This window comes from Sus scrofa, chromosome 13, assembly GCF_054392235.1.
Source record: "Sus scrofa isolate SSC_HxYL_T2T_F1_AM1 chromosome 13, Sscrofa_HxYL_maternal_Yorkshire_Landrace_v2.0, whole genome shotgun sequence".
Taxonomy (NCBI): Eukaryota; Metazoa; Chordata; class Mammalia; order Artiodactyla; family Suidae; genus Sus; species Sus scrofa.
The window spans coordinates 50,686,623-50,711,011 of NC_139395.1; the positions used below are offsets into that span (position 1 = coordinate 50,686,623).

The 24,389-nt window shown below is 50.4% G+C and overlaps 1 protein-coding gene across 50 annotated transcripts in view; it reads left to right on the forward strand.

Annotated features, from left to right (window-relative positions):
• CACNA1D (calcium voltage-gated channel subunit alpha1 D) overlaps positions 1-24,389 on the forward strand; it is a 330,381-nt gene that overhangs the window by 271,149 nt on the left and 34,843 nt on the right. For 15 of the 50 annotated variants that reach the window (XR_014823263.1, XR_014823262.1, XM_013981781.3 and 12 more), the window contains 8 exons: positions 1,121-1,279; positions 2,629-2,739; positions 11,046-11,129; positions 11,573-11,656; positions 19,176-19,220; positions 19,632-19,760; positions 22,212-22,277; positions 23,924-24,015. Coding sequence is in view for 44 of the 50 variants with exons in the window: in XM_013981781.3 (XP_013837235.1) it covers positions 1,121-1,279; positions 2,629-2,739; positions 11,046-11,129; positions 11,573-11,656; positions 19,176-19,220; positions 19,632-19,760; positions 22,212-22,277; positions 23,924-24,015 (770 nt within the window). In the remaining 6 variants the exon portion in view is untranslated. Of the gene's footprint in view, positions 1-1,120; positions 1,280-2,628; positions 2,740-11,045; positions 11,130-11,572; positions 11,657-19,175; positions 19,221-19,631; positions 19,761-21,687; positions 21,775-22,211; positions 22,278-23,923; positions 24,016-24,389 lie in introns of all 50 variants that reach the window. The other 35 variants (XM_084988621.1, XM_013981783.3, XM_013981785.3 and 32 more) reach the window with 9 other exon arrangements.

The following is a 24,389-nucleotide window of genomic DNA, read 5'->3' on the forward strand; positions in this document are numbered from 1 at the left end:
GGGGTCCCTTGAATCAGCATGTGAGGTCACAGCAGAGCCAGGCCCTGTGCAGAGAGCCTGCCCAAAGTCACAAACCAGAGCCAGAGATTTGGGGTTGGTCTAGGCTTAGGGACAAGTAGTTTTGATGCTGTGCTGAAGGCTCTCAGGTCTAGGGGTTCCCTCTGGGATTGATGCAAAGGGTGGCCCAGTCTCAGCCACAGCCTGAGGCATCACAGTGCTCAGGCCATCATCATGGACCATGTCCTGGGAGGTCTGAGATGAACATGACAAGTTCCCAAGCTTCTAAAGCTCCTAAGAAGGACACATAGCTTGCTCACCATTAGACTCGGGGTTAGCATGCTCAGCTTCTAGGAGGCGTCTCGTGCAGGTTCATTCTGGAGCAGCCAGGGGCCTCCAGTCTCAGGGAATCAGCCCCAACCCCTCTGGTTCTTGAAGATTTCTGTGACTCTTGTTACTTGGTTTCCTTTTCTGGAGGATAGTTTGGGTAGGAGAACCACAGATGTTCTCCGCCAGGGTCCAGGAAGGGCAGAGATAAGCCAGGGTCAAGTCCTTGCATCTCTGCTTAATGCACTGCAGGACCTCAAGCAGGCAGGTCACAGCACTGGACCTCAAGGTTTTTTGTTTTTGTCTTTGTTGGGCCACACCCTCAGCATATGGAGGTTCCCAGACCAGGGGTTGAATAGGAGCTATAGCTGCTGGCCTGTGCCACAGCAACACCAGAACTGAGCTGCATCTATGACCTACACCACAGCTCAGGGCAACCCTGGATCTTTAACCCACTGAGCAAAGCCAGGGATCGAACCTGCTTCATCATGGATACTAGTCGGGTTTGTTTCCGCTGAGCCACAGTGGGAATTCCTGGACCTCAGTTTTTTAATAAGTAAAATGAAAGCAAACAGGGTGCTCTGCTTACACCCCAGGGCTGAGGACCAGATGAGGCGACGGAGCTGGGGACCCTTTGTCTGTGATGCCAAGTGGCACCCATGGGGGTTGTGATGGTGGTTTGCCCCATCCTTGGTCCCTCCCAGTAGGTGTGAACCAGCTTTTTGGGGCAGACAAGAACTGCATCCTTCTCCCATAGCCGTGCTCAGGACCCCGTTGCTCTTTTCTGCCGTTGCAGCGTCAGTGTGTTGAATACGCCTTGAAAGCACGTCCCCTGCGGAGGTACATCCCCAAAAACCCCTACCAGTACAAGTTCTGGTACGTGGTGAACTCCTCGCCTTTCGAATACATGATGTTTGTCCTCATCATGCTCAACACACTCTGCTTGGCCATGCAGGTAAAAATGGAGACAGCCACGCGGATCGCGTCTGGGCCTGCGGCACAGACCCATGCCCCCAGTCCTGGGGGTGGCATGCCACCCCCTCACAAGAGGAGAGGGTTTGATTTTCTGATGAGCCTGGGCTCTTGTATGGCCAGACTCCCATTCTGGCGAACAGTTGCCATGGTAGGAGTTTACAGTCACTCTTTGGCATAAGCGACCAACTATACAGCGGGACCAATAAGGACATGTCCGTGGAGCCCTAGTGTGACATTCAAGCCTGTAAATCTTTACTGTGGGCTTCCTGTGGCCAGGGAGGGTTGAGGACCAACGCTCTGTGTGGGGTTGAGCAGACAGGGACTTCAATCCTGACTTGACTCCTTACCAGCTGGGTGGCCTGGGGGAGGTTATTTAAATCCCCTGAGCCTTGTTTTCTTTGTTTGTAAAGTGGTAACTCTTATCATCCTTAACTCAGAGGCAAAGCTTATGCTGCAAACTTTGTGTCAGGCACTTTGCTCTGGGCCTGTCACAGAGTGACATTCCTGTCCTCCAGTCGCTCTCTCAGATGGCAGTGGGGAAAGTTCCAGTCCGTGGATATTGAGTTTTACCTGCATTCCAGCTGCTCTCTGCTCACATTGAGGGCAAGGAATGCAGCTCACTTCCATTGGCCACGTTGGATTGCAGAGCAGTGTCAACAGTAAGCGTTTCTAGCACTAGCTCGTCTAGTGGACGTTGCACTGGGACAAGAAGCAGAGACCGTGTTCTTCATTCAGTTTCCCACTGACTTTAAGAACGTGAGCAAATCAAAGCAACCCCCAGTACTGTCTGGAAAACGAGTCTAAAGACAGCCAAGTGTACATTTTCTGGTCCTTTCCTTAAACTTAAGAATTCCTAAAGAATGAGGAGGACCATATGCTGATGTAGGGAAAAGCATGAAGCCAAGATAATACTGACTCAGATTGAGCAGAGGCCTAAATGGCACGAAAATGAATCCCTAACCAAGCCCTACCCTTGGTTCCTAGACCTGTGGGTATGTTCTGCATTGTGCCCGGGTCAAGGCCGTGAGTATGAACCCACCAGAAGAAGGGGCAGATTCCCTTTATTCTGAGCAGAGGGAATGGATGTCTTTCCCCATTATCATTCGGTCACCTACATGTTGCCAAGGTCCCCTGCACTTTGTGGGGCATTAACCAGGTGACTGCACAGTGTCAGTAGAATCGCTGGGGGAGGACGCTGGACTGTGGGGGTTGCTTCCATGTCCAAGTAGAGGACAGACGCCTGCAGGAGGCAGAGGGCTGGGTGGGGAGGGCTCCTTTTGCGAGTCTGGAACTGGCCTCTGAGAACTGTGCCTCTGTCTCCACCTGCAGCACTACGAGCAGTCTAAGATGTTTAATGACGCCATGGACATTCTGAATATGGTCTTCACCGGCGTGTTCACTGTCGAGATGGTTTTGAAAGTCATTGCATTTAAACCTAAGGTGAGTGGCTGAGCCCACTTTTCAAAGACTGTGCTGAATCACCCGAGAGAAGCACCCACTTCCTGTTGGTCTTATGTTGCTGGATTATGCTGAATTGTTCTGGCTGTTAACTAGGTTATCACCTGAGAATGTTAAAATCTGATTAGGGCATCTCTGTACATAAGGGAAAATAAATCTGTAAAAACAAAAACCTCATAAAAAACAGTTCTGAGAAAAAGAAGAGAGAATTAGGAATTTGCAGAATGGAGATTGTTTAGAAACCTGATTTTCTGTTTCTAGAAGAGCATGTGTCATGCTGTCTCAGGAAAGATCGCCTCATTGCTTGAGCATTTGGAGACACTGTTTTCACGCAACCCATCAGAAATGATCTGGTCTGGATTTTTCTGTTAGATTTCCAGCGTAAAGACTGTGGTTTCATTTTTTGTCTTGGTCTCCAGCATCTTTTTCACCTTTTATGGAAAATTCTGCCAGCCGCAGACCTCTCACAGCCACACCATCTTTCATTTGTTTAGCTTAGAAAAATTACCCTTGACTTTAAGACAAAACAAGACATGAGCATTTTAAGCTGTGTTGGCCCGCTCGGTGTTTTATGTCTCCTTTCGGAAGGAGGGGATCCAGTCCCACAGCTGTCCCTGCCTGTAGTATAAAAGACAGGGCAGTGGCGAAGAGCACAGGCTGTTCTGAAAACAGTCTGCATTCACATCCCCAGGCAGGTTACTTCACTGCTCTGTGCCTCCACTGCCTCATCCATGCATTGAGGACACCGATAGTCCTCATAGGGCAGTTTAGAGGAGTGAAGACTCCCTCTGTGAGCCATGCTTACAAGAGTGCCTGGCATGTAGCCTCCTGCTACAGACGTGTCAGGGCTGTTACTGTGGCTGCCACCCCCTCATCATCAAGCCATGCTATTCACTTGCCCTAAAACCCTGGACAGAGGAGGAAACCCTGGCTGAGCTATGGGACATGTGACCCTCAGTTTCTTTCTCAGCCAAGGCTCCATCTATCAGGGTTAGAGAAAGAGTTCAGGGACCTGGGTATTTGTTCATCCATGTATAAGGTACCTAACAACACGAATTTAAGTAAGGCTTGGTTTATGAAATGACGGTTTCACATACTGCATATTTCCGTGGAATTCTAACTCAGAACTGTTCCTTTCTTTAATTTTGAATTAATTCCTATGCAATCTTTATCAGATCTTTGTGGAGCAAAAAGAAAGGACCCTTGTAAGTGATGGATCGGGGTGATTGCAGTGGGGTCAGATTTGGCACTTTTGCATGGCCAGATGCTATTTACTGTGACTTGTCCATATCTCTCTCCATACATACACACTTCTTCCCCTCCCAAACGCTTCTGCATTCATTCCCCTTGAGATTTTGGGTTGCTTCCCTCTCCCTTTTCCGTCTTTGAACAATATTTGTCTGGACTGATGGAGGTTACAAAGTCAGAACTTCAGAAGTACTTGATCAAGTCAACACGGACCTAATCTATGGGATGTTTCCTAGCTCCCTTGGCCATGTCTTCCTCTGCCTGGTGATTAAGTTCTAAGAAGGCCCACGGCATGTGTGTGAGTCCGAGTGTGTGTGTGTGTGTGTGTGTGTGTGTGTGTGTGCACTGTCAGTGGCTGTGCCTAGTGAAGCACTGATACCAAAGTAGGGAGAGGGGTTTGGTGGCGTGTGAACAGGCCAAGGGGAAATGAGTAGCTAATTTATAATCAGTCCTGATCGATCAGAGTTTTAAAATGAGTGATTTCCGCTAGAAATTGGGCCACTTTGTAGTTGTTCTCTGCAAAAATATTTTCACAGCAGAAGACAGCCTCTGGTTATAAGAAAGAGAAATTTTAAAGCAGCCATGACAGCATCTGTATGCTTGAGGGGCACTGTCACTGCATTTGGAAAATGAATAGTTTTTAGGTAGGTGTATCTAGAGATGCCGGAGAGAGGCATTTCACCAAGATGCCAATCCTTCATATGATGAATGCATCCTGACTCTCCTGCCTCCTCTTTGGTGTTAACAAAGCAAGACAGGGCACATGGTCTCCCACAAAGAAGCCAGAGGAGCAGTGGGGCTGAGGAGCCGCGGTGCAAAGGCAAAGGGGGAAGAACCTTTGAGGAGATGACTGTAGGGACAGAGGCTGAGAACCTGGCCCATTGCAGGGTCCTTTGGGGCAGCGTTCTCCACAGCGAGGGGGCACTTTCCAGGAGAACCTGTGAGCATCTGTCAGAGATGAGGGTTGAAGTTGTTTTGTAATAGAAATACAGAGAGTGAAGTGGGACAGAATCCTTGCAGCTAGGTGAGAAGGCAGCATAGGAGGAAGGGTTAAAACAGCTGGAGGAGCCTGACCCTGGGGACTCCAGGGCCCAATGGGTAAAAGCACGTTGAGAGGGAAGTGGTCCACAGATCTGCGAGGCGAGATCACCCAACCTCCATAAGCAGGAGGGGCTGAGGTAGGAAACCCTGAGTCGGGAGCTTCCCCGGAGGTGGGACCACTCTGGGGAAGAGTTGTTTTGAGTGAGCAGTAGGTACGGGTGGAAGATGGTGAGAAGCCAAAGAGCCAAGGCATGAGGCAGAGCAAGCAGGCTGTTGAGTGGGTTTGTGTCAGGTCCCCAGGGAAGACCCTCCTGTCAGGCATTGACCTCGTGCCCTTAGAGTGACTGAGCTACCCCAGGGTTTTGAAAGGTGGGCCTCAATGCGGGTAAGAGCCAAGTCCCATCCCCCGACCCTGCCCTCCACTACTCCCAGGGGCAGCCCCTGGACCTCTGCAGTGAATTATCTTGCACCAAGGAGGGAGGCGGAGCAAGGAGGACCTTTCCCACAGTATTGGCTCCTGCAGGTCTAAAGAGCACTTCTGATTTGTCTGAGGTTATTTTTCCAGAAGCTGTCCATCTGGTGTGTTGTCCAGTGTGCATTCAAGGCTAGGTTACCTGCCTCCATTGTGGGCTTTTCCTCAGGAGCAACTTGTTCCAAGTCTTAGACCTCAAAGCAGGTTGATCTTGGTTCTACAGTTAACCCTTGAACAACATGTGGGTTAATCCGAGTATAACTTAGAGTGCCTCCCTGCCCCCCGTATCTGCATTTCCTGTGCATCCACAGATTCATCCAACCACAGTCCATGTAGTGCTGTGGTATTTACTATTGGATATGTCCACGTGTTAGGGACACACACAGCTCTAACGTGCACTGACCAAGGGTTAGCTGTACCTTGAATATGTCTAATTTACATGCCCAGCCACTTGAGCTTGGACAAAGTAAAGAGTTATCAGGTTTGGGGAAAGAAGGAACTGGTTTAGTGCTGTCTTCATTTCTGTGCAGAGTAGATGTACAGTGGACCCTGGGTCTCCTGGTCCTGTCCCCCTCCCAGGACAGCACTCCATCCCCAGGGCCCTGGCAGAAGTGGGCTGCTGAATCAGCCCCAGCAGTTTTCCTAGAGTACATTCTGGATCTCCTGGAAAGAAACCCTGATACTAACTTTTCAGTTCTTTGATGACCACATACATTGTCATTTATTTTAATCCCAAGTAACACTTGAGAGCAAGTGTTCCTCTCCTTAACTAGAACTTGATGCCAGACTCCTTCACTGCCCAGCCTGTCCCTTCAGTGCCGGGGTTTCCCAGAGCTCCCTCCTGGTCCCCTTCTCCCCTGGTAACATGTGTCCCAGCCTGCGGGCTCAGGGGCCAGCCTCTCTCCCCACAGCTCCCCTCGCGTGCCTCCCTCCTGTGTTAGTTGACTGCTGAATCAGCTCCTGCCCCTGACCTCAGCCCCCTCCTTTCATCTTCCACACATGCTTTGTAAACCCAAAGCTGACCATGCCACCTGTTGCGTGAGGGGGAAAAAAAAAAGTAATTTCTTAGTCCAACATTCAAACACCAGCCCACTTAACGTTTCTACCTCATTTCAGGCCGTGTTCTCCTGGCCATTCCTCCTCTGCACGGTGTCCCCACTGTTAGCACAGTAGACCCTCCTGGTGGCACATGCTTCTGTGTCTGGAAGCCCTTCTCCCACCTTGTTACCTTTGACGTCCTGTCTGGACTGTGGGCTCCTCTGTGGCAGCGTCCCCCAGCCCAGCCAGAGCCAGTCCTCCCCTGCACGTGTGCTTCTCTTCAGTGCTCCTGCGTGTCATCAACATCAGTACCACCCTTGCCTCTCCAGAAGCTGAGGAGCAGCTGCTCAAAGTCACAGGCTGGGTCGTGTCTGTCTCACGCGATGCCGGCTACACGCTGATAACTCGGTGAAAAGTGGTGAAAGGAAGAAAGGAGTGGATGGGTGAGCGTGTGGGGGCAGCCTCTTGGCATCAGACGCTACCTGCTTTTCTGTCACAGGAGATTCGTGGAGAGCAGAGTGGCCAAATGTGAATATATTCTTCTCTAAGCCTCCACTTGACCTTTGGAAAGGCTTTTGCTGGTTCGAAAGCTGTCAATTATAGTTTCTGCCTGAAGTTGGCACTGTGGGCCATCCTTTGGGTTGGATGCTGCCCAGGCGGTCCCTGGCAGAAATTGGTAAGTGATCTGGCTGCCTCAGTAAACAGCAAAAAGCCTGTCACTGGTCTCGGTGTCTTCAGATCTGCAAGGGAGAAAGACTGCAGGCCAAAAAATAAATAAATAAAAAAATAAAAAAATAAGAAAAAAAAAGTAAAAATTAAAAAAAAAAGACTGCAGGCCACAAAAAGAACTTGGACTTGGGCTGCTTTTTTTATTTCCGTTTCACAGAGCTTGCCGCCTACTGTGTGCAGCGCCCACACTCTATCCCGCCTGGGGTCCAGCTCTGCTTCTAGGAGCCTGTTGTCGGTGCAGAGGTGGCATTGACAGACAATCAGGATGGAGTTCTTAGAAACAAGGGAGCTTCCTCACCCTAAGCCCATGTTAGCCTGGTTTATGAGTTTAAATTTCCAGAGTCAGAAGTGCCTCCAAGTAGCAGATATTATTGTGTGTGACTGACTTGCTTGGTCCTTTCAAATGGGTGAGGCTAGACAAAAAATAATAAGGGCCAACTCTGGCTGGGCTGGTAGGGACTGCTGGTTCCCCTGGCGGGGCCCCTGGCCTCGGCATTCAGTTGTAGAGACCCCATTGTCACTGGCCAGGAGGAGAGAGCACGGAGGTAGGCGTGTGCTGGTAGCCCCTGCTTAAACTTCTGCTTCCCAGATGCTGTGGTAACTTTGATGGGAAAGGGGTGGGGGCTGAGTCATACTCACTGGACAGTGATTGTATTACATAGGAGACTGCTAAACAGGGAAACGGGATGTGGGAAGGAAGGGAAGGCTGCCATTTCCTGCCTCCCGAGGCCCCTCGTGGAGCCCCCTGGCCTGAGCCTGTGATTCCAGCCACCTGCACCAACTCAAGCCTCCCGTTGCCTCGATTAGGGGTGTCCATCCAGGACCCCTCTAGAATTTGGGCATGGTTTTGTGAGTGCAGTGGATCCTCTGGAGAGAGAGTTGGTGAGATTACCAAAGAGTAATCTCACCAACTCTCAAATATCCAGCCCCTATGGTGTTGATTGAAAGCGACTTTATACATCACTGTGGGCCAGGGTGGGCCAGTCGGAGGATGGTGACGGCCTGATAGGAATGGTCCAAAAGTGAAAACCGATCCTTCTGCCGAGACAGGATAGCTATCCAGGAGTAAAGTCTGAAGTGGGTGGGGGGGGGGCAGTCAGGGCACAGGTGGGGATAATGATATGCAGGAGCAGGCAGGGGCAGAGCACGTGGCGTGACTGTGGATGGGGGCTGGCTGTGTGCCACGATGGGAGGGGGGATGCTGGGGCTTGTGCTCTCTCTGTGCCCTAGAACCGTACTTGTTCCTGATGATCAAGCATTTCTAAGGCGTCAGCTCCTCCCTAAAGGAGTAGAAAAGGAGTGCCATGCTCTCTGTGGTTCTGGGTTGCTGTCAAATCCATGAAGAAAAGAACAAGCTGTGCCCCTCAGAGTGTGGTCTGTGGCAAGGCTGCCATCCACCCACTGTCAGTGACCATGCTCAGTGACGCGAGGAATTTGAAAGCACACCCTGTATTCTCACAACCTGGGAATGAGGCGGCACTCAGCACACAGCTTGGTCCAGCTGACTTTTTTGTTAGGCGTCTCCTTCAGTGAGTGTGCCCTTGCATCCCAAGGCGGGCTCTGGATCTCGTCTCTGACCGGCAGGGCCGGCGTGTGGAGGGGCACCAGTCCTGTTTGCATAGGGGCATGCCCCGTCTCGGTTCTGCTGGCCCCAAGTCCCCCATCATGAAGAGAGAAGCTGTAAGGTGTACGATGTGGCCTTTATTAAGAAGACCCTCCCATTAGACTTGGGTCACGGATCATCAGAATTGGTGCAGGCGAGCTTCTGTTGACTTGTTAGAGGGCTGACAGAGGGGTCAGGAGGGCAGCAGTCGATGAGGGTAGTAAGTACCTATGAGCGAGGCATGGGGATCATGCAACGGGAGCAGAGGGTAGTTGGGTGGGTCAGAAGTCACGCGGTGGGTTGGGAAAACCTTAAAACAATTTAAGATGAAATTTTTAAAAAGTCCCAAACCATAAGTCAGCTATAACATAGCTCCCCATAAATGCACCTGGGGTGATTAACAGTGATAGGAACAAACATCCCTACTCCAGTTATTCAAACAGCCAACGTGTCCCCGTTCTCTATAGTGTCATAAGAGGCTGGGGCTCTGCAGTGGCTTTCTCAGGGCCTGCACTTGATCACCAGTTCATGGGACCTGACACTTCAAAGTACCTTCTGTTCTGGTTTTCTTGACCTAGCACAGAGTGTACCCAGTTGTAAACTCACGGGGCCCCGTTTTATATAATTTAGACCTGAATTTTATTTCCAAGACATGTCCTGACTTGTCAAAAAGATGCAGTTGATTTGCAGACAGTCGTTGACCTTGCAACCAGAACCCTCTGTGCACAGTGCTCCCCACCACCCCCTTCCAACGGAGGGCTTTCTAGGGGGTGGGGGGAGGGGTAGTCAGGAGACAACAGACACACGTTTAATACCCACCATGCTGAGCAAAAGAGGATGCAAAACGTCTGCCATGTATGGACTGGTTTGTAAGTCACAGTCGTGGGGATGTTGCACCTTCAACAAGATATGAAGGCTTGAAACTGAATGGTCAGGAGGGTGCAGGTTGGTTGAAGGAAGAGACCTTGCCAGTGTTGAGCACTAACTGGGTTCAAGGTGCGGGGCTGGGTAGTGGGAGTCTTAGTGGAGGGGACAGAGCAGTCCGCAGAGTCCTCATCCTCAGAGGGCTTTCCATGGGGTGAACCTGCAGGCAAAGACCCCAAATTCAAGACCTGAGAGCAGTGTGAGTCCCCAGGATGGGAAGTAGAAGTCAGGAGGATCTGAAAAGGTGCCATCCGGGAGCTGGCATTTGAGCTAAGCACCAAGGGGGTCATGGATTTGGGCAGATAGAGTTGAGGTGGAGAGGCCAGGATCGCAGAGGCATCGGATGGGAAAGACCCTGGAGGGGGCTGAGGGATGAATGGCGAGGGGTTGTCTTAGCCTGGAGGGTGCAGTGGGGCAGGGGGGAAGACCAGCACTGAGGAGGCAGGAGGAGCCTCTCGGGGGTTTGAGGCTGCTTTGGAGAACAGTGGGAGCCCTCAAGAAACATCATTGTCCCTCAGTGCTCCCTTCCGGCCAGTGAGATGGGCTGTGGTTTCCTTCCCTGACCCCTCAGCCCCACAACCACACCTCTGAGCCTTGGATAGTGAACATTACAATACCTGTCTCCTTGTAAGCCATGGCCACCTGTTCACGTCCCTTCAGACTGAGAGCTCTATTAGGATATCCTGCCACCGGGCACACACTTTGCATTACTTAGACTGGCAAGGAGGAATGGGGAGAAGGGATACTGTTTTGCCGCGAGGGCACAGAAGTAAGAATGTGTGAACTTCTGGTCACAGTGCTCTTTAAGTGGGAGGAGAGAAGGAAGTGGGGCAATTGGGGAACCTATGCAAAGAGAGGGAGGGCTTCTCCTCCATCAGCTGGCAAGGGGTCAGAGTGGTGACCCAGGCTGCCAGGGGAGGGCCACCAAATGCCTTGCTCTGTCCTGTAGAAGCTTGACTTGGTTCTGTGCTGCCCAGGGCCTGGTTTGTATTGTGTGTGTGTGTGTGTGTGCGTGTGTGCGTGTGCGTGCGCGCGCATGTATCCTCTCTCACACATGCAGGTGCCCCTGCCCGGAATCCCTCTCACTGGCGGATAGTATGGTCATTTCCCTTTGGCCCTCTCACCCCACCTGGTTGCCGTGGGTGCTGTGGGGCCCAGTGTGTCCCCATGTGGTCCGCGTGACGTCTCATTTCAACGTGCTCATAAACGTCTGCCCCCACCTGCTCTGTCCAGGGGTACTTTAGTGATGCCTGGAACACGTTTGACTCCCTCATCGTAATCGGCAGCATTGTAGACGTGGCCCTCAGCGAAGCCGACGTGAGTATGTGCCCGCCAGGGGCCTGCCTCCATTCTCTCTCTGTCTGCACATCCACTGCCCGCCCTGCACTGCATCACCTGGACAAGTCACAGAGCCCAGTCGTGCTTGATCAAAAACCAGACGTTTACTAATGAGAACGCTGAGCACAGGGCTTGATCCCCGGGCCTTTTTAGAAACAAAGTGCCCTTGGGAGGAGACTGACTTGCAGTCTGACCCAAGTCAGCAGTAGGCAGGGCAGGATAGGCATCTGGAACTGTTTTTATTTGTTGTGGCAGGAGCGATACCCAAAGTGATGTACCTGTAACATGTTTGTCTTAGGGTCATCTATCAAGTAGCCAGGTAGCTTAATGCTGGAATGTTCCCCTTTTATAACGCTGTCCTTTTCTTCTTTTTTCCTGTTGTGCTTCCTCTCTTCTGTGGCTTCTGAATGCTTGCCTAACAGCACTATTTCACTGATGCATGGAACACTTTTGATGCCTTAATTGTTGTTGGTAGCGTCGTTGATATTGCTATAACTGAAGTGAATGTAAGTAGCCAACTTTGTGTTCTATAACCTAATTGCTTTTGTTAAGTCTGACATGGAGGAGTCCAGACACCCTCCCCGTAGAAGTCTGTACACTTTAGAAATTCATGTACCCATTTGTTTCAAAAGACTAAGAAAATTTACGGTCGTTCTCTTCATGGCTCAGTGGTTAACGAACCCGATTAGGAACCATGAGATTGCGGGTTCCATCCCTGGCCTTGCTCAGTGGGTTAAGGATCCAGAGTTGCTGTGGGCTGTGGTGTAGGCTGGCGGCTATAGCTCTGATTCTACCCCTAGCCTGGGAACCTCCATATGCCATGGGTGTGGCCCTAAAAAGCCAAAAAATTTAAAAAAAAATAAGAAAAAAAGAAAGAAAGAAAAGAAAATTTTTGTCATCTTCCCTCCCTCTCTCTCCCCCCAGCCCCTTCCCCTGAATGAGAGTGGGCAAGTAAATGTAGAATGGCCATTTTGGAACAAAAACATTATTTTCAAAGAAGACCAGATTAAAACGTGAAGGGCTAGGAGTTGATCGTCTGGGTGTGGGAACATTATTGCTCAGCGGCTGTGTGACCTTGGCAGGGCACCTGGCTGCCAGTGCCTCAGTTTGTCCAGCTGAAGAGCAGCCTTCATCATGTGTGCCCTGGGACCCACAGTGGTTCCGTGAAGCACAGAAGGGAAAGCTCACAGCTGTGCCCTGAGCACGTGGCTACTGCAGTGGGTTCTCACCTGTGCCCTGTGCCTGCTGAGTCCTACCAGTGACCCTGGCAGACATCCCCATCCCAGCTCCCCAGATAGGGATGCCGGTCAGAGGCTGCCCCAGGCCAGGGGGAGGAGGGCTTAATGTGTGTCTGGAGAGTGTCAGGGATCCCTTGTTGCACCCAGTTGAATCCTTTGCTGAGGAAACAAGTTCTGCAGTAGTGTGGTAGGTGGAGTACCCCCGCCCCCCCCTTCAGGAAGCCTTCTGAGAACACTCCTCAAAACTCAGAGGCTCCAGAAAGGGGAGTGCTGGCCTCACTCAGGCCCTTCTCACACCTGACCCATGCTTCTGGAGGGCCTGAGGCTGAAAGAGCTCACCCTGCCCCCTGGTGTGTCCCCAGTTCATTATCAGGTTCCCAGGTTGCATGGAGCCTTTCATGGGGACGGGTGGTGCATGGGGCGGGCCACCGTGCTGTGCTGGCTCCACGTTTCCAGACTAGTCCTCCTCCCCCAACGCCTGTCGGGAAGGCGTTGCCACGCTCTGCTTGGCTGACATCTGTGGGATGGTTTGGTCCATCCTGGTGCCCAGACAGCATGTATCAAAGAGGAATGATAAGATTCTCTATGCCACGAGTCCAGGGCCAGGCTGATCCTGGGGTGCAGAATAGTGGACAGCACTAGCCTGGTGCCAGGCCTTGGTTCCCTCATGGGCCCACTGGGATGAATGATGTCTGCCCCCTCTGCTTCGTAGATATGTTGTGATGATAAAACAATAGCAATATTTGTGAAAACACTTGTTAAAAACCCCGAAGTTTTAGGGAGATGCAATGGTTTTGTTTTAAATGTATATTTTCCTTGTAACAATAACTGAAATGAGCTATAAGACGTTACCATGTCCATGAGGGTGTGAGTTAAGCCTTATGATACTCAAATTCACACCATGACCAGGTACTAAAATGGCATTTTACAAGACCTAGGTACATAGATCCACCAATCTCTGTAAGCCCAGGCTTAAGTCAGTTCGACTTTATGTGAAATATTCCACGATCAGCTGTAAAATTGCCATTCATAATGCGAAAATTATGCTTGGCTGTAAAATAACCTGATGTGAATGGGAGAAGAGCAGGACCCTCCCTGGGCTGCCACGGGCTCCCTCCCGAGTCCATGGCCAGACATCTGCTGGCTTCATCATCTCACAGTGTGAAGCCCTTACAGCCCTCATCAAAGTACACTTACATGAACTTCCTAGAACCAGGCCCTTCTGTAAGTCAGAAGTGGTCTATAGTGGAAGTGAAAATAGTATAAACAATTATTTCAGCCGGTCTTCCTGGAGTGCTCCGTGTTTCAAGTCTTGTGCAACTGATGGGGTACATGCTTAGTTTCTGGGCACCAGGTTGGGGCCAGGGTTTGTTCACCAAGCAGATGACCCAGCTCTCTAATGCCTGACCCACATGCTGGTACATCTCCAGTGGCACGCACGGCTTCCCGGCTGCCTCACTGTGTGCTGGGGGCAGGAGCCCACTGCGCTGTCCCCTCTGGTTCAGCCCTGCTCAGCAGTGTCTCAGACATGTCCTCCCTTCATCTTTCATCAGTCAGGAGAGCCACAGGTCGGGAATAGCCCACCCCAGTTTTTTTAGTTAGCATTTGACATTGGAGTGTCTATACCACTCAGGCTCTCACTGACTTTCAGAATCACACTGGTCAGCATCCTTGTACTATTTTCCTATGGATGACTTTTTCCCTGGTCAGATGGAGTCTGTGACCAAGGAGGTAATGCCAGTTCGGTGCCCTGGGTCAGTAGAACACCCTCTTAGGGGACCTCAGCATTTCTGTGCTGAGCCTCCCAGCACAGGGGATGCTCAAGGCCACTTTCTCATCCTCTCAGTCCTTCATCACATCTCTGTTGGGCATCTACCATTCCCAGGCCACAGCACAAAGACAGAAGACACTGTGTGTCCTTAACCTCCAATGACATAACTCTGAGTGGAGCTGATGGTTCCTCCACCCCCTTTCCCCACACGCCACATTCCCCAGGGAAGCAGCGCACGTCATTTCCCTGGGTGGCCTTGTCCCCCAAACTCCTGGGTCAGCTGAGCATGTGTACTCATGGTCCATTGTGGGCTGTTTTTAGCTGCCCTTAGTCATCATTTTTTTGCCGAATTTAACTTGCTATGCTCTCTCTCCCAACCTCTGTTGATCTTTCTTTTTCTGTTGCCTAATTGATTTTCATGTTGGTTTTGTTTTTAGAAAATTGTAGCGGCAAGTATATATAAACATATATACGGTGAAGTCGTTGTTAAAGCAAAAGCACTTGAGAGACTGTATACTTGTCTTTGGCTTCCCCACCTTTGATTTTCGCTGAGTTGCACAGGAGTGCTGTGGGTCGTGGCCATCTAAACTGTTTGCTGTGCCTTATCTCGTTGTCTCCAGCCGGGCACCTGAGCTGGGGCCGTCTTGGTGGGTCACGCTTGGCTCCGTGACATGCCAACATAATCTTCAGTAATGAACGATCTGGCCTGGAAATGATCAAGCGAGCTTGCATTTCTTTGTGAAAACATTTTGGATGGCCCTTTACGTTGTCCTGCTTGCATGCTCACCCAGCCCTCTCCCTCCTGCTGCCCCTCTCCTTGCCCCCACTCGGCCACGGTCACAGTTTGATGGCTCTCGTGGACTTGTCTTTATCACACTTGATCGTAATGTCACCAAGCTGCTAAAATGTCAGATGAGGACTGGCAGGCTTGCTTTTGCTCTTCCTCCGATGCCTGTTGGTTCTTTGAATGGTGAACTGACCCAGCATCATGTTCTTTCTCATCTGGGGAATGGCTATTGCTGGCATTGAGTCTTTCCAATTCTCATTATTGCCAGGGAGGCAAAATACTTGTGTAAAAGCTATGTATGCCTTGTTATTACTTAAGAGCATGTAAAAAGTCAGTAGGGCGCTCCCTCTCAGGGACACAGGAATTGTCCCTGATTTATCAGGTACCCGGGTTGGACCAAGTGGCCAACAGCTACACTCAAGCCCCTTGTTCTTAGCCCTTGATTGGGTTGTTCAGCCCTCTGTTCTTTATGCTAACCCTCTTCCAGGGACCAGGTCACTGGTTTCTGGACACAGATTCAGCAATCCCAAATAGAGAAGCCCTCCATCCCAGAGGTGTGACATACCAGGTCAGAAGTAATCAGAGCGGGCTTGCCAAAAGAATTCTCCATGATGTCTCAGGGTAACTGGTTTGCTGGGATGCTCTTTGCTTCCAGTCTGAATTGGAGAACTGTATCCTTTCTGCTTTTCCAGGAAAAGATGGGAATTAATGCGGAAAGTGCAGTCCAATTCCTTTGATTGTACCAGGGAAACTCAAGGTTTGTTGGGCTCCTGTAGTTGCAGGGGGCTAAACCTGGAACCTACATTGAGGAGCCTGCTTGGGAGCCCCTTGGGAAGCTGCTTTTCATACCCTGCCATGTAGTTTGGCTTCCTGAGGCTGAGGGTTCGTTTCCCTGTAGAGTTCCCAGCTACAGACTGTGGCGTCTCATGAAGGGGCTGCTGAAATCATCTAGTGCAGGCCCTGGGATGCCACTGGAAATCCCTCCATTGAAAACTGATCATTTAGGAGCTCCCTAATGAACCCCACTAATATCCACAAAGATGTGGGTTCGATCTCCAGCTCCACTTAGTGGGTTAAGGATCCAGTGTTGCTGTGAACTCTGGTGTGGGTCACAGATGGGGCTCTGATCTAGCATTGCTGTGGCTGTGATGTAGGCTGGCAGCTGCAGCTCGAATTCGACCCCTAGCCTGGGAGCCTCCATATGCTGTGGTGCAGCCCTAAAAAAGAAAAAAGAAAACTGATCATTTAGCCTTTAGTGCTGTCTTTGTCACTCTTGGGGAGTGAGCCCTTCCCCCATCTCAGGGCCTCTAGGGGCATCCTGTGGTTGATCCCAGGAGTTGGCAGAACATCAGTCTGCTCCTGGTCCGTTTCCACCCTTCCCCAGCTCCCTGTGTTTCTCAGCCCCCTCCCTCCCTTGTAAGGAAGCTGGGGATAGGGTCTACTTTCTGTATCCATCTGAGTATTAAACCCTCATCCATTGCACAAGAACCCGTTGTTTAGTTGTAATACCTTGAGTGGGCCTTGCTAATGGCCTCTCTCCATGTGGGTACCTAAAGAGAATGAATTGATGTGGGTGACCAACTGAGGACATGGCCCAGTGTTACCCTGGTCTAGGCTGCTATTCTTAGCTCCAGCTGTATGTTGGAACCACAAGGGAGCTTTTAAAAGTCCCAAAGCTTGGGCACACCCCAGATCAATTAAATAAGAATATTTGGGGTGGGACCTAGGTGTCCGAGTTAGTCACAGATTCCCAGGCAGTGGGAGTGGGTAGCCCAGGGTGGGAGCATCCTGCCCTTTTCCTCAGGTTGGCATCTGTAGTCGAGGCAAAGCCATCCTCGGGATCCCTCAATCTGTAAGATATTTTGGCAACTTGCACTGTCCCCCAGTGCTACCAGTGACACCCTCTCCTGCCCAGGCCTCCCTGCCCAGTGTGGCTGCGGGAGCAGGGAAATATCACAGGCTCCACTGGGGGTGCTTGCAGCCTGGTGTGCCATTTGCTCTGCCTTCCCCTCTTGCATGTTGTGCTGCCTTGTCCCCACACAAATGCTGTCTCTTCCTCTTCTTTGTTTTTTGTTTTGTTTTGTTTTTTTGAGCAAAAGGCTACCCATGGTTTCAAGGTCATAGCTCAAGATTTGTCATACCTCAGAGATATCACTTGAACAAGAGATGCATACTTCAAAACTCAGTTTGGCCGCTCACTTTCCCATATCCTGAGGGGGGTGAAAAGGTCTGCCAGACTTGGAGTGGGTGAGGGAGGGGCAAGCAGAAGAGGCTTTGGGAAGTTCTGTGGCTCAGCAGAAACGAACCCGACTAGTATCCATGAGGACTCAGGTTTAATCCCTGGTCTCGCTCAATGGGTTCAGGATCCAGCATTGCCATGAGCTGTGGTGTAGGCCGGCAGCTTCAACTCCAATTCGCCCCCTAGCCTGGGAACTTCCATATGCCATGGGCACAGCTCTAAAAGATTAAAAAAAAAAAAAAAATAGAGGGGGCTTGGGCCAGGTGGCGCCAGAAAGAGTGCCTTCCCTCACCACCTAGCCTCCTTATTCTCTTGCAGGTCCAACACACAAGTTAGAGACATTTCAAAGGTATACTCTAGAGTGTTCTATCTATGAACAGTCTGGTCCCCTTGAGCATAGGCACACACACACACCCCCTAAGTCCAGCTGCATGGGGTGACTAGAGCCCCCGTGTACACAGCCCTTAAGGAGGTGGTGTGGGAGAGGGTGAAAACTTTAGAAAACGAATTCCTTCATTTGTCAAGTCATTAATTTAAAACCATCCTCTGTCCCTTTAAGGAGATGTGATCTCTTTTGAGGTGAGATAATAGAAGGAATATAAAAAAGCGTGACCAGGCTTTAACCAACCCATGGCAGAGGTCATGTCATGAGCATCCCAAGTGAAGCAGGGGGACCCCTTTTTAGCCCCATCAGAACTTGTCAGTCCTGGGTTCATAATCTCATTGTTGAATTTCTCTTGTCAGGTGCCCAAACTCCTTATATTTTATGAATTGTATAGAGTTTTATGTTTGGTCTCAGGAGGCAGCCATTTTCGAGAGTGAGACTTCAGAATGGAGTTTTTCCTTTGCCTGCATCTCCAGGGAGGAGAACCCCTCAGATTAGCGTGTGTGTCTGTGCGTGCACATACATCTCTGAGCTGTACAGACACTCCATGCAGCGAGGCTCTTGGCACACCCCACCAAGAGCCTCCTTCCTTTGTTGGCTCTTGGGTAGACCAGCTGCTTTAGTGCTGGTGACCCCACTGAAGGAAACAGTGTCATTTCCTGGCTTGTGTGCAGCCTTTGCTGCTTAATTTAAAGATGCCTCCTGATATTTGTGAGTTTGCTTTCAACCTCTTTGCATTCTCATAAATACCTGTTGAACCTCTAATAAGTGCCAGACACCATGCTGGGCACTGAGTGCAGTGAAGTGAGATCCCTACTCTCTGGAGACTCACAGGCTGAGTGGGGAGGCAGGTGGACACAGGGGATTCTGCACCTTGGGGCCCAAGTGACAGAAGCCCAGCCAGACCTCAGGTGAGGCCGCACTGCTGAGGTGCGGGACAAGGTGGTGCTAAGCTGTTTCTCCCCAAGAGTCACCTAGAGCAGAGCCTTCTTTGGGCAGTAACAGCTTCTGGAGGGAAATCCGTCTGTCTTCTCTTGCCCTGACTCTGTCTGCCCAGCTCCTCGGCAGCCCCACCAGAGAGGCCCCCATCCGACACGTGCTGCCCCCCTCTGCAGCCCTAGGAACAGAGTGGGGTCCGGGAAGTCTGCGGACCACAGGCAGTAGCCATTCTGTTTGCCCCGTTTGGTAGAATCCTGTTCCTCGGGGTTAGACCCACAACCCTGGAGAAGAAAAGAGAATCCATTGCCCCGTGAGAGGCAGAGTCCCACTCTGCATTTCTATGACTGGGGACAGCTGAGGTCTTGCAACATTATCTTTCACTGGATGGCTGTCAGCCTTGGCACATGACGCCCTGGGGTGTGAATTGGAAAAATGGTTTGTAATTAAAAAAAAAAGAGAGAGAGAGAAAGAAAGCAGTGTATTCAGTGGCTGCCCACTCCCAAGTCCAGTTCCAAGCAGTGCCACTGGCATTTCCTCAGGGCAGAAGCAGGTGTGTCACCCTAGGACGTGAACCACAAGTTTTTAGAAAGGGGGAAGGGCCGTCCTCCGGAGCCCCTGCCGCCTTCCCAGGTCATTAATGCATTTTCACTCTTTGATTTCTTAAAGCCAACTGAAAGTGAAAGTGTCCCTGTCCCAACTGCCACACCTGGGGTAAGATCAGTAACTAGTCCCCAGGGGCTGGGCCTTTTCCTTGAGTTTATTTGACCATGTCGAGTTTTCCACTAGTTTTTCTGTATTCTCCATGATTGTCCTTCCGGAACAGTGTCTGCAGTGGTTTGCATTCATCATCAGTGTCCAGTACTCCTGACCAGCCCCGCGTCCTCCTCTTAGCACACTAGACCACGTGGACATGCATGTGCTGTGTGGACGCAGTTTTCCAAGCCCTGTGTTGTTAGCATGTAACTTTTCCTTTCATATCATGCTTTTTAAGGTGAAAAGGCCCTAGAAACACATCTTTAATTCTTACCTCTGCCACCTCTGTTTGCATCTGTTGCTGTTTTTCTGAAAGTGTTGCATGTTCTACTTTCCATTGGGTTTGACTTCTCCATGATAACCCTTCAGAACTCTGAAGAAAGCAATAGAATCTCCATCACCTTTTTCCGTCTTTTCCGAGTGATGCGATTGGTGAAGCTTCTCAGCAGGGGGGAAGGCATCCGGACGCTGCTGTGGACTTTTATTAAGTCCTTCCAGGTAAGAGCCATGCCGCGGGGGTGGGGGTGGAGGCTTCTTTGTCTTTGAAGATCCTGTGGAAGTCAGTGGTTGTCACCTGTCGTGGAAGATCCAGGCTCCCTTCTGCAGGACCATGACATTGCTTGGGAAAATCAAATAGGATTACTTGCTTGAGGAAGCAGAAGAGAAAGCAGTGAGGACCCTGCAGCATTGCCAAGACAGATAGAGACCTGGGGATCCATGCCCCTCAGTCCTCCCTGGAATGCCTGGGGTGAATGGTGATGTCTGAGAGGGGGGGGGGTCCCAGCTGATAGCTGGGAGCCTGACAGCTTCACTTCATAAGGCTGCAGCAGTCCTGACTGTCTAGGTACAAATCAGATACAAATCTAGGTACAAAATCTGGGCCTGGGCCAACACACCATCCTCAGTCCTGGGTTACGAAGTACCTGGGAGAATTACAGAGTGGAGGACTTCCAGGTATAAGCCAGATCCCCTATGTCTTCTGTGACTCTCCAAGGCTGTGTAGCCTGGTTTTAGGTGGATACCGCATAGAACCAAGCCTCTCCTTTCCCTTCCAGCACACACCCTGGATGTCCCAGTCTTCTGGACCGAATCCACTGGCAATGGGGCACCGAGGCTGGTTAGGAGGTGCACCACCTGGAGAGTCTGTAGATGTGCATGGATATTCTAAAATAATCTTCCATTTTAGAATGGATCTTCTAAAGTGGAGGAGCATTTTAGGATGGATCCTTAGAAACCATGGATCTTCATTTCTTTATCACTTGACTCTTTTTAATTCCAAAGCAATAAAATGCTCACCTTAACAAATGAAGTTATCCAAAGATACACAAAGAACAACCCCCCCACCACCTCCTAAAACAACTGGTGTTAATATTCCAGGAGGCATATCTCTGCAATGGATAGGATTTGAACAGGTAAAGAGGAGAAAGGATGGCATCTAGAGAAGGAAGTAAATCGAGAAACGAAGAAGGAAAAGCACAGGTCCTGTTGGGGAAATTGGGGCAGTGGGAGGAGGGGGTGCAGCTCTGAGAAAGGCAGGGCAAGTGGGGCCTTGGGCAGGCGAGCCTCAATCCTGGAAAGGGATGAAATCCTAGATGGTTCTTATTAACTCAAAGTACCAATGTTTGTAAGTGAACTGCTATAAAAGTAGAGTGAATTCATGCACTAATGTTATTCTTACTTTTAAAAAAACATTTTTTAAAGGTTTGGTGAGTACATGTAGATTAATGTCACAGAGCAGTGGCTCATGAACATTGAAAAACCGTGCCAACAAAATTCTTCAACATGAGCTAATCAAGGGAGAAAATGCATATTGTAGGAATGGTGAGGGCAGCCTGAAATGAACCCTGTAGGATTCTTAACCAGGCCAGTTGTCAGGAGGGTGCTTCTGCACTGGGCCAGGCTGGCAGTCACAGATTCAGAGCCGGCACAAGTCAGAAAGGTTTTTAGCCACTGGCTTTCTGATGACATTTCACAGATAGGAGATAGTTGAGGCTTTATGCATGTGTGCTTGGCGTTAACACCCTGGACACTTCCTGGAGGTGTGCCATGCACATGGACATCTTCTGTCAGCTGAGATGAGGGACAAAAGCAGTTGAGGACCCTTGGATTAAAAGGACTGAGAGTTCCCTTGTGGTGCAGAGGGTTAAGGATCCACATTGTCACTGCAGTGGCTTGAGTCGCTGCTGTGGTGCGCATTTGTCCCTGGCCCAGGAAATTCTGTATGCTGCGGACACAGCCTTCCCCAAAAAAAGTCTGGGGGTCTGACCCAACACATGTACTTGTATTTGATGTTCCTAAGGGGAGCCCAGGCTTGACAACCACACACCTAAGTCCTTTGCTTTCCCAGCCCAGCCCAGCCCAGCCCCCAGCTCTATGGTTCTTTCAGAAAGAGTGCATTTTAAGAAATGTGTCTTGCTTTCCACAGCCACAGCCAGAATGTGTTTCTTCCCCTCTGACCCAGTAATTCCATTCCTAAGACTTCACTCTAAGGAAGTGCTTCAGCAGATGCAAGGTGATTTTGCATAAAGATATTCCTTTGCAAAACAGCCCCCTGTCCCCATCCCAGACACGCCCACCAAAGCACATGGGAGCCACCTAATTGTCCAGCCTTTTGGAATCATTTTGTCAAGTACTCTAGTTTCACAAAGGAATCCAAGGTCAATTTAGGCATTATGCTGACAGCGAATCGTCTACCTCGATGCTGTTTAGGATTAGGATACACGGATAAGGACTAGAAAGCACATCCATAACCCGAGGTGTGCCTGGGCTGTACTCAGGGTGGAAGTCGTCCTGCTGGGCTGGGATTTAAAAGGCTCTTCCTCACTATTGATGTCCTTTCAAAAGAACCTGGAAGAGAATAGGGCGTGCACTTCACGGAGGTGGTCAGTCTGCCCCTGAGCCTTGGGGGGGCAAGAGGCGTACCTGAGCCAACTGTGTCTTCTCTTCCAGGCGCTCCCATACGTCGCCCTTCTCATTGCCATGCTCTTCTTCATCTATGCGGTTATCGGCATGCAGGTAAGTTCTAACCACCTCTGCCCTGGGTCCCCTTTGCTGGGTCCATGGTGAGATGTGCTTTGGCATGGTGAACTGGAAAGACAGGTCATGATTTTCTAGCCAGACACCTTGGCGGCTAAAGAGCTGTAGAGATGAGATGAGAAAGAGGTGGTCCCTCAGGAGAGAGCCTGTGCCTGAGAGAGCCCAGCTCAGAAGAGTGTGGAAAGATTGGAGTGTGTCAGGGGAGGTTGGGTTTGGGGCACCCCTCACCCCCAGTCTGAGTCTGAGGAGAGCCAACGGATGGAGAAAACCTGCAGTTGATTGCAGCGATAGCAAATGCTGCACTAAAAGAAGCCTTCATTGTCTTCTATTTTCTGCACCAATGTCACTGAGAAGATATCAAGTGATACAAAAGTCTGTTTATCATCTGAAACCATTACAAACATTTCCAGATGCTGAGGCTGAACTGGAACCATTATTTTGCCTCAGGGCCTCCCTGGCTAAAAAGAGGTGTGACACCAGGTCCTTCTGGGCCTGGGCCTGGGCCTGGGGGCTGAGAGGCTAAGGGATGCTTCCAAACCCCTCCTGGAGTCAGGGAGGGATGGGGCTTCACTAACAGCTGAGCCCTAAAGCAGGGTGGGGAGCAAAGCCTCCTCGAGAAGAATGCAGTAGAGCAACCGGTGATGAGGGACCTCCTGGGCAGGGGGGTGTCTCTCTGCCAAAGTCTCTGCTGGTTCAGGTGCAGACTTTCAGGCAAGGAAGCGCTGTCAGTGAAAAAGACAGGAAGGATTCCCGCGGCAGAGACACGCAGTACTTGCTTTTTTATTCTGAAGACAGACTTCCTTGTAAGTCACTAGGAATCTCAACAGGAGTTTTGAGGGAAGAGCCAGCATGCTTGAACCCCTGTAATTCAGCAGCACATGATGCCATGGGCCCTGAATGGGCTTTTATTTGTAGGGTCCTCATCAAAGCTGGACTTGTCTCAGAGAACCACACACTGCATTGTACACACCACCTCGCATTCACTCGAGAGTCTTTACCAGTCATCACATTCTTCTAAAATGTCATTCTGCTCCTATAATTTCCATGGGCAAAGCATTTACTAACTTCCCGTGGACCTTAAGGCAAAGCTCACCCTCCTTCCCATGGCCCACCAGACCTCACCCACTGGCCCCCCACGCTTTTCTGCAGCTCGATCTTTGGGTCTCACACGTTTGTTTCATTTCCTGGAGCACCTGTGCCACATCCCCTCTGCTCCTTTCCGGGGCTGTACTCCCCTGCCTGGAGCACTCTTCACTCCCCTTGTCACCTGACTGGCTTCTCCTTCTCCTTCGGTTCTGGACCTTAATCTCACTCCCCCTGAAGGCCCTCCTTGACCCTACCCGCCAGGCTGGCATCCATGAGCCTGTCCTATGCTTCCATGTCAAACTGGATCAGCCCAGCTCCCATCAGGAGAGGCTACCTGTCTGGTTACTTTTTTTCCCTTTGGCAGAGTGGGGCTCCTTGAACACAGAGCGTGCCTGACCTTGGTGCCATGCCTGGAATGAGTAAAGTGCCAAGCACTCTGGGTGTTGGCCAAATTTGAGTTCTAAATTCACATATGCAGCATTTGTTTGTTGTTTTGTAGCAAAAGCTTTTCTTTTTCCCCCAATCATTCCTCTCTCTAGATGTTTGGGAAAGTTGCCATGAGAGATAACAACCAGATCAACAGGAACAACAATTTCCAGACCTTTCCTCAGGCGGTGCTGCTGCTCTTCAGGTGACTGACTCCAGCCCAGAGCAAGTCTTTCTAGCTCTGGGCTCCAGAGCAACAGAGGACACGGGTTATGAAAGCAGTGGGTCACGGTGGCTTTTTGTATTTGTTTTGTAGTCTCAAAGAGATGCTAGCATTTTAGTCACAGAGGAATGTTTCTGGGTTGTGGTCATTCAGATTGTAATTGACTTAAGATTTTCTACTTGGGAGCGAGTAGGTCTATTGAGGCCATCAGGCAGGTGTAGGATATATGCTTATGCATAGAAGCATGCACTTAACTGCGAAAATGAAAGTTTAGCAGGAATATAGAGGTCTTTTTCCTCAGCCAATGGGGAACATACGGAGATGTGCAGTTTCACATTTTATGGGGTTTTCTTTTA